Genomic DNA, 17,370 nt, shown 5'->3' on the forward strand with positions numbered 1-17,370 from the left:
TTACAGTCAGTGCCTTCTCCCCCTGCTCCAGACCCAGACAATCCCACATCTACTTTCTGTGTCTTGAGCTTTCACTTTTCTAAAATTTCATACAAATGTAGTCTCCTGCAGTAGTTTCTTTCATCTAGCCTAGTGTAATATTTGGGTTCGTCTTTGTTGTTGCATGCATGAGTGGCCCTTTTATTACTGAGTAGTATTCCATTCTAGGGGTATGGTCTCTGTTCATGTATCTGTAGGTTGATGCACATTAGATTGGTTACATGTGTTAGCCATTAAGAATCATTCTGCCTTTTACCCCCGTTGATATCATCTTTTTGAACAGCACAGTTTTAAAAATTTTGATGAAGACCAGTTTATCTATATTTTTGTTTGCATGTTATATAAGAAATTTCTATCTACCCTAAAGTTGGAAAGCTTCCTTCTTATGTTTTTTAAAGGAATTTATGCTTTTATCTTTAAGTTTTACATAGAGTGTAAGGTTCATTTTTTTTCCATAGAGATATTTAGTTGTGTGAGCACCTTTTGTTGAAAGGATTATTTTTTTTTCCCCTTGACTGAATTACTTCAGTGTGAATTGGTAGATATTTTGGCACCTTGAGAATATTTAATTCCCTGTCAATCTTTGTCCTATTGATTTTAACATCTTCTGATGATTTTTTTTGTCTACATCATTTTATATTTTTCATTGGAGATTGTGAAAAAGTGATTTTTTATTTTGTTATTCCTCTATATCTATTAGCTGTGATTCATTTGTAAAGAGGAACTTGCACTCATCAACTAAGGATATTTGGTTACCCTGAACTGCAGTTTCTTTTTATAATGATGGATAAATATTTAAATTTTATGCTTTCGTTATCAATTTACAAAGTAATGAGTTGCTATAATAGCCAACTCCTTTCTGGTGGCAAATGTGGCATGGATTTGTTCTTCTTCATCTTTTTAAAGTGCTCTCACGGACTCATGAATTTTTATATATTGTGGTGCTGAGAGAGACCGTTAGAGCTGTGACACCAAGCCAGACTAACAGTGGCTTAAAAATAGGGATCTGTCTGGATGTGGGTGGTGCTAACATTGTTTCAGCTGTTCAGTAAGGATTCAGCTCACCCATTCTGTCATCCTTAGTGTCCTCTTGTTTGTCACATCATGGTCTCCCACCCCTTGGCATTATGCCTATGTTTAACGTGTGGATATGGGGCAGTGTCAGCTGCCAGCCAAAAGGCAGTACAAATCCTTGTTAGAATTGCCCCCGCAGACCTGTCTTTGTGACTCATTGGCCAGATCTGGGTCTCATGGTCACTCCAGCTGTCAGGAGGACTATGAAAGCAAGTATCTGGCAGATAAGCACAGAACTGTCAACATCAGCTTCTGCGGCTCATGAGCCAGTGCCTGGGGCAGTGCACATTGCCACCCTGGGAGAAAATTAGATTGTTACATTAGAAACATTGGAGACATTACATTAAGAGAGAAAGAGGGAATGAATTTTGGGGAATAACTGGCAATGCCTATCATAAAATCTTTGATAAAGCACAGAATGACAAGAATTATGTTGTATTACTCTAAAAAAATAAGCCATATTTATACATTTAACTTAAAAATGGAATTCTATTAAAAGAATAACATTTTGGGCTTGCCATGTCAATGTCTCATGATTCTTTCATTGCCCTATAAAATTCATTTTATTAATATGTCTTAGTTTCCTTGAAATATTATCTACTGGTATTTAATACAATGAGAATGTTATTCTGGGGCGCCTGGCTGGCTTATTTGGTAGAGCATGCACTGCTTGATCTCAGGGTCATGAGTTTGAGCCCCACGTTGAGGGTAGAGATTACTTTAAAAAAATTAGAATGTGCTTCTAAGTATTGACATCATTTAATTTTTGAATTTTTATTTAACGCCAAACTGTGAATTCATATACTCTTCAGACTTGTTCTGTGAGGAAATTTGAAAGTTAGAATAATCTTTTTACTCTATATTACTTATCCTTTGACTCTTCTCCATTGTCTCTGGTATCACCTTGTTTTTTTCAGAACCTTCTTCTTCGAACCTATGTTCACTTTCATTCTTTTCTTTTTTTCTCTCCTTTTACCTATCTTTTTACAGCTCTTTTATTTTCTGCTTTTCTTCAGAAGGGGTAGAATAAAGTTGATTCTGGTTGATAAGATCATACTGTGGTATTAAATGTCCTTCTTAGTTTTTAAATTTCATTTGGGTTATGCACTGTTTACTGTTGATTGTTAACAGGTTCTGAAATAATCATATTAGCTTAGCCAAGAAGTACATAACCAGCATTAATGGGCTGCATGTTAGCGAATCAGAAAAGCCACTGGTAGGCTCTAAATCACAACCAAGGTAGCTAATACAATTCTTGCCTTTAAATTATGTTATTTAATGTGATTCTCTCTTCCTTTAGTACATGTAATCTCCCATGGAGCTCCATTAAGCTTTCAGTGTTTTAGGCATGTTTTAGCTCCAGAAAAAGTGGCAAGTGTATATACCCCATTAGGGCATATGGACACAGAGATTATAAATTGTCTTCAGAATTTTGGCAGTATATACTTAACAAGTATACATAACATGTATAGAGTGTTTGTGAGTTTATCAATACCATTCTTGGTAAATAAAATATTTGGATTTTTAAAATCCTAAGTTACCCTGTGTGATTAAGGTACTGAGCTTTCCTTTGCCTTAAATTTACCTGAAAATCAGCCCTATTTTAATAAATACATCTTCTTCTGAGGGAGTGGTTTAAAGAATTACCTGCTTTATGGTAAAGATTCTTAAATCTGTATTCTTTCTCTTTCTCTGCTATAAAATAAATCTCCAAAAAGCTCATCATTTTCATTTTCATTTTTATTTTTATTCAACAGTAAGGGCTAGCTGTGTAGTGAGAAATACTTGTTCTTTGAAGTTTTGCTTGAACTGACTTTGCATCTTACTCACTGTAATTTCCATGTCTTTGAAGAAGCCAAGTTCACATCTTCCTTTCCCTCCCCACCTCTTTGAATGTGTTTCTGGGGTTCCTTAGTTTTTGTTTTGAGTATGAAGTGGCTTCCTAATTAAACTTTGAGGAAACAGTATAATCCTAAACCTCTTCACTAAGTAAAAGTATAATTTCTGAATCTCATGCTTGTCTTTCTAGTTAAAATCAGTTGGAAACAAGTAAGACTTAATCATAGAACTTGAAGCTTTATGAACAGAGTCTTTGCGGAATGGTACATGGTACAATGGCACATGTGGAATTTATAATCTCTACTTGTCCTTTTCTTTTCTCAGCTTATTGCTTACATTACATCTAAAGAAAAAGAATTTACCTGCTGAAGAATTACTTCATTAGGGGAAAGAGTGAAATGTGATTATCTTTGTGACACAAAGATTATTTGATCCTTTCAGACTTTAAACATATAAGGCTATCTCCCATAGTGGAATCCTGGTCTTTGTGCACTTAGGGCATTTTTACATTTTGTTTGTTTCTAGTTAAATCAAATTCTGTCACTCTTTGCTGATTCCAGTTACATGAAGCTTTTAAAGTCATGTTAAACCTTTGACTTAATGGTATATTCATGCTCACAAAGATCATCTCATATTAGCTTATAGCTTAGTGAGAGCTGACATACTGCTTGCTCCTTCATGGAACACTCTTTACTGCAGTCCTGCTGTATCTCGTTCCATTAGCTCAGTGTCAGCTGTTGCTTTGGTTACAGCGTTCCTGTTTGGGCAAGCATTTCAGGGATCTTAAACAACTATGTTCTTGTGGGATTTTATTTTCCTTCCATATAATGCTACTGAGGTGTTGGGAAGGAAAGAAAAAGTCACATAATATTTATTTGTTTCTAAAGTAGGAGAAATAATTTTAGTTTAATGAAGGAAACGGTTGTGCCGTCTCCTGAAATGCTTTTGAAGAGGGAGAAATTAATCTTGATGTATTTGTGAAATTACCCTTTCTTCTCTATTACATGGTCTTTCATCTTATTTTACATCACAGTTTATGAAGTTGGGAAATTTTATATAAGGTTAAGTGATTTCTTAAAGGTCACAGTGACAATTTGTAGAAAAATTATTCTTAGAATTGACTGTGTAATTTAGAGAAAAGATATTGTCTAGAAGATGTTGCTACCTTTTCAGAAGCAGAAGTTTCTCTCTTACTAGCATGGTATTTTTCAAATGTGCTTAGTCTCTACATTTTGAGAGCTCTTAAAATTTGCCAGAGAGTATATCTCACCTGCAAAATTGCTATATCTGGAGACGTTCTGAAGTCAAGTGGCGACCTGGGAGGACCCATGGCAGAGTTTAGAATAGGCAGGAAAGAGCCTGAGACCTAAAACTGGCCAGCTGTGGGCCTGCCCTTTTGGTGCTTTTGTTTACTTAACTGTAAAATAAAGATATTAATATTTGTTCTACCTATGTTCTGATGACAAAATTAGTGACTGTGAAGGCTTTTTTAAATGTGGAAAACACTATGGTGGTTCCTCAAAAAATTAAAAATAGAGGGGCACTTGGGTGTTTTAGTTGGTTGAGTTGTCCAACTTTTGATCTTGGCTTAGGCCATGATCCCGAGGTCTAGAAATTAAGCCCCATGTTGGGCTCCATGCACAGCATGGAGCCTTTGTAAGATATTCTCTCTCTCTCCCCCCCTCCCTCCCTCCCTCCCTCCCTCTCCCTCCCTCCCTCACTGCCTCTCTCTCTCTCTCTCCCTCCCTCCCTCCCTTTCTTCCTCTCCCACCCCTCCCTCCTTCGCTTCCTCCCTCTCTCCTTCTCTCCCCGTCTCTCTTTCCTTCCCTCTGCCCCTCTCCTCTATTCACACATTCTCTCTCCCTCTGTAAAATAAAAAAATAAAGTAAAAATAGTATAACCATATGATACAGTAATTCCACTACTGGGTATTTACCTAACATAATTTGAAAGGATAAATGCACTTCTCTATTGCAGTATTATTTACAACAGATGAAATATGGAAGCAACCCAAGTGACTACACCAGTTTGCAATCCCACCAACAGTGCACAAGGGTTCCCTTTTTCTCCACATCCTTACCAACACTTTTTGTTTTTTGTAGTTTTGCTTTTTGCCATTCTGACAGGTGTGAGCTGATATCTCATTGTAGTTTTGATCTGTGTTTCCCTGATGAGTGATGTTGAGTATCTTTTCATGTGTCTCCTGTCCTATGTCATCTTTGGAGAAATGTGTTTGTGTCTTCTGCCCATTTTTAATTGGATTATTTGTTTTTGTATATGTATATTGTGTTAGGTATAAGTTCTTTACATATTTTGGATACTAAGCTCTTATTGGATGTATTATTTGCAAGTATAGTCTCCCATTTAGTAGGCTGTCATTTGGTTTTGTTGGTTGTTTCCTTCTCTGTGCAGAAACTTTTTTTTTTTGATACAGTCTTAGTAGGTTATTTTTGCTTTTGTTTCAGTTGCCTTAGGAGAGGATCTGGAAAAATGTTGGTATAACTAATGTCAAAGGAATTACTGTCTGTGCTCCCTTATAGGATGTTTATGATTTCAGGTCTCAAATTTAAAAATCCATTTTGATCTTATTTTTGTTTATGGATTAAGAAAGTGATCGATTTCATTTTCTTTCATGTTGATGTCTAGTATTCCCAACACCATTTGTTGAAAAAACTTTTTTTCCCCTCATTGCATATTCTTGACTCCTTTATCGTAGATGAATTGACTGAATAATCGTGGGTTTATTTCTGGGCTCTCTCTTCTGTTCTATTGATCTTTGTGTCTGTTTTTGTGCCAGTACTGTACTGTTTGGTTACCACAGCTTTGTAATATAGCTTGATATCTGGGATGTGATCCCTCCAATTTTCTTCCTTCTCAAGATTGTTTTGGCTATTTAGGGTCTTTCGTGGTTCTGTACAAATTTTACGATTAGTTGTTCCAGTTCTGTGAAAAAAGCTGAATATGTAGATTGCTTTGGGTAGTATGGACATTTTAACAGTAATCTCCCACTCCATGAGCATGTAATAGCTTTTCATTTGTGCCTGTGCATGGTTTTCTGTTGCCCTTAACCGTTTGTGTTGATTTCCTAGGGCTGCTATAACAAATTAACATGTGTTATATACCTTAAAGCGACAGAAACTTATTTTCTCATAATTCTGATGGTTAGAAATCCAAGTTAAGGTGTTGGCAGGGCCATGCTCTCTCTGGAGGCTCTGGGGAAGAATTCTTCCCTGCCTCTTCTTAACTTCTCCTGGCTCCAGTCCATCCCTGAATTTCCCTGGCTTGTAACGGCATCACTCCATTCTCTGCCTCTTGTCACAAGGCCTTCTTCACTGTTGTTGTCTCTGTGTGACATCAGCCATCGGATTCAGAGCCCACCATAACCCAGTATGACTTCATCTCATTTTAATTATATCTGCAAAGATCCTGTCTCCAAATAAGGTCGCGGTCTGACATTTCAGGTGGACATGAATTCACTGGGGCAAAGGGGTACTAATTTTAGACACGCCACTGTCTAAAATTTAATCTGTTTGTAAGGCATATAAATATTTGGCAACTCAAGCTGCCACAACAAAAGCCATGGGCTGGGTAGGTAGCTTAAATAACAGAAGTTTATTTTCTCACAGTTCTGGATGCTGGAAAATTCAACATCAGGGTTGAGCAGGGTTCAGTTTCTGGTGAGGAGTCTCTTCCTGGCTTGCAGACAGCTGCCTTCATGCAGTGTCTCCTCACATGGCACAGAGACAGAGTGTACAAGCTCTCTGGTGTCTGTCTGTCTGTCTCCCTCCCTCCCGTCCGTCCGTCCGTCCTTCCTTCCTTCCTTCCTTCCTTCCTTCCTTCCTTCCTTCCTTCCTTCCTTCCTTCCAAGAGCACTAATGCCTTCAGACCAGGATCCTACCCCCAGGAACTCATCTAATACCAATTAGTGCCCAGTAACCCCATCTCTAAATACCACCACCTTGAGTGTTAGGGCTTCAACTGAATGTGGGTGGGGTGGGCGGGTGGAGCACAGGCTTTCCAGTCCATAACAACGTGCAGAACTGAGATATATATTTTACATTAGCCAATATTTTAGGAACTAATTATTTTAAAAAACCAATGGTGATTGTTTATTTTCAGACATAAAACTTGCTATTATTGTCTTGGGAAGAAATTAAACAAGATTCATGTTTATTTAATATTAACATTTATAGGTTATTTTATTCAATTTAATATCTTTTTTCCCCAAACCCCAAATAAACTATAAAGCATTATTGAATGGTGTTTTGTGTATGTAAGGTATCTAATTTACATTTAGTTTCATAATTTGTTATCATTTTCATTTCCTATTATTTACCATAGATGTTTAACATACAACTTACAAAAAAGTGCATAAATTATAACAGTGCAGCTCAATGAATTTTTCACAAAGTGAACAAATGTATAACTGACCATTTGGATTAAAAAAAAAAAACCTAAAACCATTACCAGCATTCCACAAACCTTCTATATGCCCCTTTTCAGCAGACAAATTCCTCCAGATAATTCTTATGTCTCCATAAAATTTGAGATCCGTTTCTCTTGGCACCTGGGTTGGTAGCGGGTGTTAGTGTACATCTCTTACCTATCAGATGTCGTATTAGTGAACTTGGTTTCCATCATGTGCTCTCATTCACAGGCTTTTACATGTGCTGTTCCCTTGCTTGGGGGTGGTTTCCTTGCTTCCCCTCCTCCTGGAAATCTTTTCACATCTCCTTACCTTCATGCTGCTGGACTCCTTCGCATGACAGCTTCATTTCAGGCCTCTGCTGAGACTCCTTCCTTTAAGGAGCATTTTCAGACTCCTCCATTTGTCTTTCCCTCCCCAGTTGTGTTAATCACCCCTCTGATGTGTTTTCATTAACTCTTCATTTCTCCTCTCATTTATCATAGTGCATTCTAATTGCTGCTTTACTTGTCTCTATCTCTCATCAGACCATAACTAACAAAAAGTCAGAGTGCAGTATTTGCTTCAATTTTTTTTTTTTGCCCCTGTGTCTTGTATCTGGTCAGTGCATAGTGCATGATATACATTGAATGATAGTAAAATCATTATATTTTAGTACTGCAAAGTGTTCTAGAGTTCATCTAATCCAGCTGCTCATTTTACAGATGAGGGAGCCAAAAGCCTGCAATTTATTGTTAGTAAGGGCTTGGAAAAAGCTCATGATCAAAATACTAGTATTTGTCTGTGACAAGAGCAGATGGTGGAAAAAGGACGTTAATGTTCAGTGCCTTTAGAAAATGTTCTTCACTTGAATCATAGCTACACAAAATGATTGCATTTTAATTTTTCTAATGTTCCAATTTCATTCCTGGCTAGAGTATTGTATCACTCCATGTCTATTCTCTCACTTTCACTAATTCTGTTCTTAATTTACTTCCCTTGTGACTTATAGTTTCCAACACTGCTGTTTTCATTTTTTATTCAGGTTAGTTTGCCACTCAGACAAGGTTGCGGTGATGATCCATTTCAAAACTGTTCTCATGTCCCACCAAGGATGCTTGGCACTTTAAACTCAGCATGACTAACAGCTAAGTGCTTTTTTAGCAACAGCCTCTGATCCTTCCATGCCCACCTCTCTCCTGCTCACTCTCTCACCCACCCAAATGGTCTCCATCTTCTGATTGTCCTTTTTTTTCTTTTCCATCTTCTCAGACTTCCAAACTTGAAGCTTTAAAGGTACCTAGACTCTTCCCTAACTCTTGTCCGTTGTAGTCAGTCCACATCGTTTCTTTCCAATGTTTCAGAATCTCTTGTATCTGACCTGCTCTTTATATTCTCATTGCACCTCTCTAGTTCAAGCTCTTTTGTCAGCTATCATCAAAGCTGATTATTTTCTTTCCTCCAACAACTTAGATTTGATATTTAGAAGACATCAATAATTTTTTTACTGCCATCCATGTGTAAGATAAGATAAATTTTTTACAGAATGCCACTCAATATTGCCAGTGGCCAGATCCTTTTTGTCAGCTCAACATTATCTTTTACTGTGTCTTTTCTTATGCCCATAACATTCACGGTAATAGAATCTGTATACTGCTCCTTGAATACAGTCTGTAGTTTTCCTCTGTCATTTGTGTATTCTGTTGTTCTTTAAACAAAAAAAAAAAGTTATCTTTACATGAATAAATGGTTCTCATGCTTCAAAGTCTGCAGTCATCTATTCCAGTGGTTCCCAGATGTGGTTCCTATATGGCTGCCAGCCTAACTGTATCAGAACACCTGAGATACCACCTCACGCCAGTCAGAATGGCTAAAATGAACAAATCAAGAGACTATAGATGCTGGCAAGGGTGTGGAGAGACGGGCACCCTCCTACAATGTTGGTGGGAATGTAAACTGGTGCAGCCGCTCTGGAAAACAGTATGGAGGTTCCTCAAAAAAACTATCCATAGAACTCCCTTATGACCCAGCAATAGCACTGCTGGGGATTTACCCAAGGGATACAGAAATGCTGATGCATAGGAGCACATGTACCCCAATGTTCATAGCAGCAACGTCAACAATAGCCAAAACATGGAAAAAGCCTAAATGTCCATCACCTGATGAGTGGATCAAGAAGATGTGGTATATATATATATACAATGGAGTACTACATGGCAATGAGAAAGAATGAAATATGGCCATTTGTAGCAAGGTGGATGGACCTTGAGGGTGTCATGCTAAGTGAAATAAGTCAGGCGGAGAAGGACAGATAAAATATGTTTGTACTCATAGGTTGAACAGGAGAAACCTAATGGAGGACCATAGGGAGGGGAAGGGGGAAAGAGAGTTGGGGAGAGAGAGGGCCACAAATCATGAGAGACTATTGAATACTGAAAACGAACCGAAGGCTGAAGGGGGAGGTGGAGGGGGAAAGGGGTGTGGGGGTAATGGAGGAGAGCAATTGTGGGGAAGAGCACTGGGTGTTGTATGGAAAACAATTTGACAATAAACTAATAAAAAATAAAAAGAACAACCTGAAGAGCTTTGAAAAATACAAATAACCAGGTCTCAGTCTCGTCCAGTTGAAATGCAATTTTTGGAGTTAAGATCTTATTGGCTACATTTTTATAAAAAAAAAAAGATCTTCAGATAGTTCTGGGGCTTTCCATTCATCTATCCTCATCATTTTTAAATTTATGAAAGTGAGATACAGAAGAGAAAACTTAGCTTCTCAGGTTTACTCAAAGGGTATTTACTGGGTAACTACTCATTTCAATGATAAGTAAAGATGGAGTGATAAGTATTTCTTGGGATCTGACACAAAGGCTATGCTTAGCATTCTTTTAGCTTTTGGGACATTAATTGATCTGAAAACTAGTATTTTGTACTACTCACACACTGAGTACTAGGTATTTTAAATCTGTTGTTTCAGTAGTCTTTTCATTTGTCATACAAAGAAGATTAGCAAGCCAAATGATAAAATTTCTTGATGTTATTTATTTATTTATTTATTGAGGGAAAGAGACTGACCTTGAGTAGGGGAGGGCAGAGAGGGAGAGGTAGACACAAAATCTGAAGCAACTCCAGCCTCTGAGCTGTCGGCACAGAGCCTGATGCGGGGCTCAAACCCACAAACCACGAGATCATGACCTGAGCTGAAGTTGGACACTCAAGCGACTGAGCCATCCAGGTGCCCCTAAATGATAAAAATTTATTTATTCAACTGATAATTCTTGAACACCTATCTAGGACCTATGCTAGATATAATGAGTATTGCAGTGAATAAACCAAACTTGGAATGTTCCCTTAGAGATCTTAAAATCTGATGAGGAAGGAAATGTTAATTATATAAACAAAATAAAGTTTGATGAGTGATCATTTGCCCAGTGTCACACAGATTATAGGGAAGTTGGGTTTTTATCCCAAGACTATCTGCATTTAAAAGCCCACGTTCTTTCAACATTTAACTATGATATCAACAGATCAAGATAAAGGCAACTAGTAATTGTTGAGCTCTTCATTCTTTCTTTTTAGTGCTAGATCAGTTACAAAGATGATTTCATTTACCTGTAAGATTGGCACTGTTATTTTCACCGTAGTGCAGAGGAGGAAACTAAGTCTCAGAAAAGTTAAATAGTTTGCTGAGGTTTTGTCTACTAACTGCTCATGCATGGCTTCTGATCTAGGTCTGTCTCCAAAGACCTGTGAAATAGGAATAAGAAAATCTTATAGTAGAATCAACAAATCCTTTAGTTGGCTATTTGACAAGATTAATACATTAAATTGATAAATACTGAAAAAGACTGCTGAGTCGAGGAAAAAAAAATTTAAAGGCACAACATACCAGTATTAAGAATTTAAAAGTTGACCTAATTATACACTCAACAAAAACTAATATGTTAGTAAGAGGACTTATTACTTAGAGGACTAAGTATAACTTTATAATAGATTTGAAAATTTAGATACAATTGAGAAATTTCTGTAAAAACAACTTACTGAAAATAACTCTAGGAAAATTAGAAAATCAGAATAGTTCTGTTGACAAGATTGAATTTATCATTATACACCTTCCCTCAATAAAAACTCCATGGACAGATAGTTTCACTAGTTTATTCATCCAAGCATTTAACAAATCAATCAGTGTTTTACAAACTCTAAGCATTGAGAAAAAAAGGAAAGAAGGAACACTTAGCTGATCAAAACAAGGATATTACCCATGTCTTGAAAATCAGTACACAAATACTAAAGAAAGTATTAGCAAATGTAATTCAGAGATATCTAAAGATGTTAATTTATTATTACCATGATGGCTTTAGTCTAGAAGTGCAGTTATCATGTTATCAATCAAGGGAAAAGTTGATCATCTCAGTACATGCAGAAAAATAATTTAATAAAAATCAACACCAATCTATGACTTAAAAACTCTTAGCAGACCTAGACTAGAATTTTCTTTATCAGTAACAGATATCTGCAAAAATCACAGTATTGAAATATGTAAGCCTTTCTACTTGAGATTAGAAATGATACGAAGATATTACTCTTATACCACGTGTATGTAGCGACATACTGAAGATTCTAACCAGGGTAATGAGAGAGAGCAATAAAATGTAGAAGGATTGGAAAATGAAGAAATTACTCAGAAATAGCATGATTATGTATGTAGAAAATTCAAAGCAATCCCCAGAAAAAGTATTAGAATTAATAACTGAACTTTGAAAGTTTGGTAAAATTCAATATGGAAAAACCAATATATTTTCAGTATGCCAGCAACAAATTTTTAAATTACCACTTAAATATCAAAAAATACTAAATATGGAGGAATGATTCAAATTAAAGATATATAATGTCACAAAAGTGTAACAATATTAAGAGAAATTAAAGAAAATCTGAGTAAGAGAACTACCATATTCATGAATTGGAGGGTTTTATGTATAGATTATTGTCTCAAAATTTCAGGAGTTTTTTCTTTAATGGAAACTGTCAAGTCTATTATATAATTTACATGGAAGTATCATGAACCAAAAATAGTCCATACCAAATGGAAGGACAGAGATGGAACACTCCCAAACTTATTCTACAGCTACAATAATTTACATAGGTGGGCTAATGTAAGGATAGACAAATGGTACAGAACTGAAGGTCCAGAAACAAACACACGTGAATGGAAACTTGATTTACTGCATAGGCAGCCTGTGAGAGCAAGGAGGTAAAGATGTTCATTTCCTTGTTTGTTTTTTTCAAATAAATTGTGCTGGGTCAGTTGGGTATTCATATAGAAAAATACTAATCTTGACTTTTGTCTCATACAGAAAGCAATTCCAGGTGGATTATATATCTAACTATTAAAGGGTAAAGCAGCAGGGTTTCTGGAGAATAAAGTCATGAATGAAAGATATCTTCATAAATGTTGGATGGAAAATTTTTAGGATACTAAAAGTGCTAACTATAGGCTGATAAAATGGGCTGTGTTTAAATGAGGAACTTCTCTTTCTTATGAGACTTCTTAAGAGTGGGAGAACATACCTGCAATACATATAATCATCAAAGTGATTACATCCAAATATGTAAACAACCTTTAAAAATATGTAAAAGATGAAAATAACCAGTGAGAAAAAAGGGCAAAAAAGATGAATATGCACTTCACAAAAGAAGCTGTCCAAATGGATAATTAACATGCAAGAAGAGATAAGTTCTTAGTCATCACAGAAATGTAAATTAAAACCACCATCATCATTCCAGAGAATAGCTTCTTAAAAGATGATAATTCTTAATTTTGGTAAGATGGTAAACACCCACAACTCATATATTGCTCTGGGGTATAAATTGGTACAATGACTTTGGAAAACAGGCAGAATCTGCCAATGCTAAGCATACAAATACTTAGTGATTCAGCATTTCTACTCTTACCCGTAAGAAATGCATATGTATGTATGTTCACTAAAAGCTGGGTGCCAGAATGTTCACAGCAGCATTGTTTAAAATCCCTAAGAAATGGAAATAACTCAAATGTAATCCAGTCGGATATTAGTTGGATAGTTACCCAAAGGTAAATTTCTCGACAGCAGTGAAAGCAAGGCAACTACTGCTACGTGCAACAACATGGATGAAGTTTACAAGTAAGATGTTGACTAAAAGGAGGCAGACATAAAATAGCTTATTTTTTGGTTCCATTTATGTAAAATTCAGAAACAGGCAAAACCAGTCAATAGTGTTAGAAGTTATGATAATGATAATATTTGGAGATGTGCATTTGGGACAGCTACAAAAGATTCAGAATTGCTAATGTTTGGTTTTATGGTCCAGGTGATAGAAAGATGTGTTCACTTTGTGATAATTCTTAAAGCTGTGTATACATAATTCGCACACTTCTCTGTATATATGTTAAGGAATTTTATTTCAAATAATTATTTTGTAGTGCCCCACCTAACAAATGTATGTTTTTATTATGCTGTGAATGTGAATAACTGGCATTAGTTGAAAAAGTGGTCATATTAATTGGAAGCCTTAAAATTACAGCTAGAATTATTATAAGTATTATAAACTATAATTGTTACAAATATTACCATGTCAGATGTTTCTTTAATAGTGAGCTATACGTTTCTGTTTTGAGAAGTTTTGAAGAGTTAATAATTTTTGGAGTAGGAAATGAAGATCGGTCTATGATAGCCAGATCTTTCAAGTGAACTATAACGTTAAATGTGTTTCAGTTACTGTATAGTGTATCTTAAAATGTGCATTCAGCTGATAACACTGAAACTCTATCATATATTGAGAATCTATGCTTTTCAGATTCTTTGAGGATAATAAAGGCAATATGTATGATTTTACATATAATTTTATAAAGTGAAAATTTCCTTTGAGATTGCTCGGGTAATGCTTGTTTTTATATTATATAGATACTCATATAATGATTGAGGAAATTTCTTTGCAGCTGCCTGCTTTGGATTCTGTCTCCCCCTCTTTTTCTTTCTGCTCCTCCACTGCTTGCGTGAGCGCTCTTTTCTCTATCTCTGTCTCTGTCTCTCTCTCTTTCTCTCAAAAATAAAAAATTTTAAAGAGTAAAAGTATATATATTTCTTGGTAAATAGAAGTTCCATGAGGGTAGGGATTTAATTGATTTTGTTTATTCCTATATTTGTAGCACCTGGAACCAAGACATACATAGTAAGCACCGTATAAATATTTGTGGTTACAATGAATGAGTGAATGAATGAATGACATGTAATGAATAGTGTCAGTCTGCACGGTTCAGCTCTCAGTTAACTCTGCAGATATTCTCCAAACAGATGTGGGGTTGTTGTTAATTCCACTATGGCTCTCTTTATAGGGATTAGTGGCAAATTTTAAATAAGCTCTGATAATGTAACAGATTTCTGATCTTGTTATTATTCTTTAAAGGATGAGAAAAAGGGAAATGAGGGAAATAATATACCTAGTATTTAACTTTGTCTTTTATGAAATAAATCAGGACTAAAAATAATATTTATTCCAAATGGACTCCCTTTGTTCTTATCTGTGATATTTTAAAAATATAGTAGTAACTGCTCAAGTACCACTTAAAGTTGTAGATTTACATTGATTTTGTTTTCCTGTTTATACCTATTCCCACCCCCACCCCTACCTTTTTAAAGAATCCAACTCAAGTTGGAACAGCTCTTCAGGTCTTCCATAATCTTGGAATTTTGAAGGATACTATTACCAGCATTGTGGATGGGTATTGTGCTGCTTTAGAAGAACATATCAACAGTGCATTAGACATCAGAGTTCTGACTCAGCCTTCGCAGTCAGCTGTGAGAGGTATGGCTATGGTTTATATTTAGCTGCCTTATTTATTTATAACCAAGAAGTCCTTTGAATAGTATGTGAAACACTTAAGTTTCAAAGCAGTCTAATGACTCATATTTTAGTAGACAGAAAATGAGGGAAGAAATTATGTTTCAGAATTTATTTATAACTTTTTTTGTCTAATCAGTGAGTTGAATTGGCCAATTGGTATATTCAGAACTTCTAGAAAAAAATCTATAAACCGTGGCTTCACTTAGTTCAGAGGAAACAGATGCAAGGAAAAAAAACGAAACATTTTTCTTTCTGAAATCCTTATCCTCACATGTACTTCTTGAGACAAAAAATATTTTTTAAGGAAATGCAATTTCTTCCTTAGCTTTTTGGGCTTTTCCTTTGAATAATTCTGGTGTTCAGGAGCAAAAAAGGCTAACTGTGGAGGTAGAAACTGATAAAACCTTTGGGAACATTAGAGCGACAACAAAATGCAAAGAAAACGTCTCAAGAAAGGTCTGAGAAAGGAGTAGCCTGACAACAGCAGTCTGCAACCTTTCTCCTGCCAAGATGTACCTGTGGATGACATCCAGATGTAACACACCCTTCAGAGGTGGGATAGGAAGGAGCACACATTTCACGTACCTAACCAACAAGTCTCTGCACTTCTCTACTCCTTTCTTCTCTCCTGTGAATATGGATGAGCCGTCCTTGCTCTAGTAAGAGACCAAATACTCGGCCTTTGCGTTAGATCCCATCTCCCAGCGGCATTGCTTTAGGAGATCCCGTCTGGCATACAGTCACTTTTCCTCCTTTGAGTCTCTTTCCTGTCACATACAGTCATGCCAGTGTAACTTCTGCTTAAAGACAAGACACCTCTATCTTGACTACATTTCTTTCTTTTTCCCCCATTTTATTTCTTCAGACTACAGAAAATTCCTCAAAGTTCTTGTCTACACTTAATGTCGCCAGCTTTTCTCTTTCCACTTTTCTTTCTTTTTTTTTTTAATTTATTTTTGAGAGAGAGAGAGAGACAGAGCGAGCAGGGGAGGGTCAGAGAGAGAGGGAGATACAGAATCTGAAGCAGGCTCCAGGCTCTGAGCTGCTGTCAGCATAGGGCCCAATGCAGGGCTCAAACCCACGAACTGTGAGATCATGACCTGAGCCGAAGCTGGACGCTTAACCGATTGAGCCACCCAGGCGCCCCTCTTTCCATTTTCTATTGGACAAGCTACTCTGTCGTCATAGAGTTATCCTAAGGAATAAATGGAAATAATGCATATAGAACTAATAACAGAGTTCCTCATCCTTGGCTACTACTAAAATATTTACAGCCAGTGATTATGGTTTTTATATTTGCTGTATAAACATAGCCTTAAATAACACAAAATATATGTCACTCATAAATAAGTTGCACTAGATAAAAAGAGATAAAAGAGTCTTGGATCTTAAAGGGATTTTTAAAGGTTAGCCCTAGCCTCTGAATAGGTCTGTTAAGACTATCCCAGAAGGGGAGCTTTGAAAAGAAATTGCCAAAGGAGATTTCACTCAGCTTTCCCCAGCAATTATTCTCAGAAAGTTTGATCTCATGTTTAAATTTCCAGGAGGAGTTTAATCTCATTCCCTCTTGTGTTGTCAAGAAAAAGAAAAAAAGAAAAAATGAAAGTAGTTATTCACATGCTGTCATTCCTAATGTACATCCTTTTGTTGAAAGAATAAAGAGTTTTAAAGCTTTATTATAATCTGTTGAGGAGTGGATACAGTGGTTTAATGTAGAAACCTTAAGCATCATTGGTTTATTATTTTTTTAAAAGAATAATCACCATTATTTTCAGTTTTTTAAATGTGACATTGACAGTATTTATATTAATTTGCTGAACTTATGGTTATATTGAGATTAGGGAGTAGAATGTCCTTATTTTTTGGAAAACACATTAAAGCATTCAAGGGTGATAGGACATCATGTTAGTTACTTACTAGCCAATGATTCAGGGAAATCTCTTTTTTTAGTATGCTTTCAAATTTTCTATATGTTTAGGATTGTGCCCCCCAAATTAAAATATATAAAATTAATATAATTTAAGGGGAAAAAGGTTACTGATGATGTGTTTTAAAAATTTACAATTCAATAAGAAAAAGATAATTCAACCTAAAAAATGAGAATATGATTAGGCAGTTCACAGAACACATCTAAC

At 36.0% G+C, this 17,370-nt stretch overlaps 1 protein-coding gene across 1 annotated transcript in view; it reads left to right on the forward strand.

Moving 5' to 3' along the window:
- The window catches only part of COG5 (component of oligomeric golgi complex 5), a 302,966-nt gene that overhangs the window by 143,295 nt on the left and 142,301 nt on the right, over positions 1-17,370 (forward strand). The window contains exon 8 of the mRNA XM_029927167.1: positions 15,031-15,196. Within this exon, the coding sequence (XP_029783027.1) occupies positions 15,031-15,196 (166 nt within the window). The remainder of the gene's footprint in view (positions 1-15,030; positions 15,197-17,370) is intronic.

Source organism: Suricata suricatta, chromosome 2 (genome assembly GCF_006229205.1).
Source record: "Suricata suricatta isolate VVHF042 chromosome 2, meerkat_22Aug2017_6uvM2_HiC, whole genome shotgun sequence".
Taxonomy (NCBI): Eukaryota; Metazoa; Chordata; class Mammalia; order Carnivora; family Herpestidae; genus Suricata; species Suricata suricatta.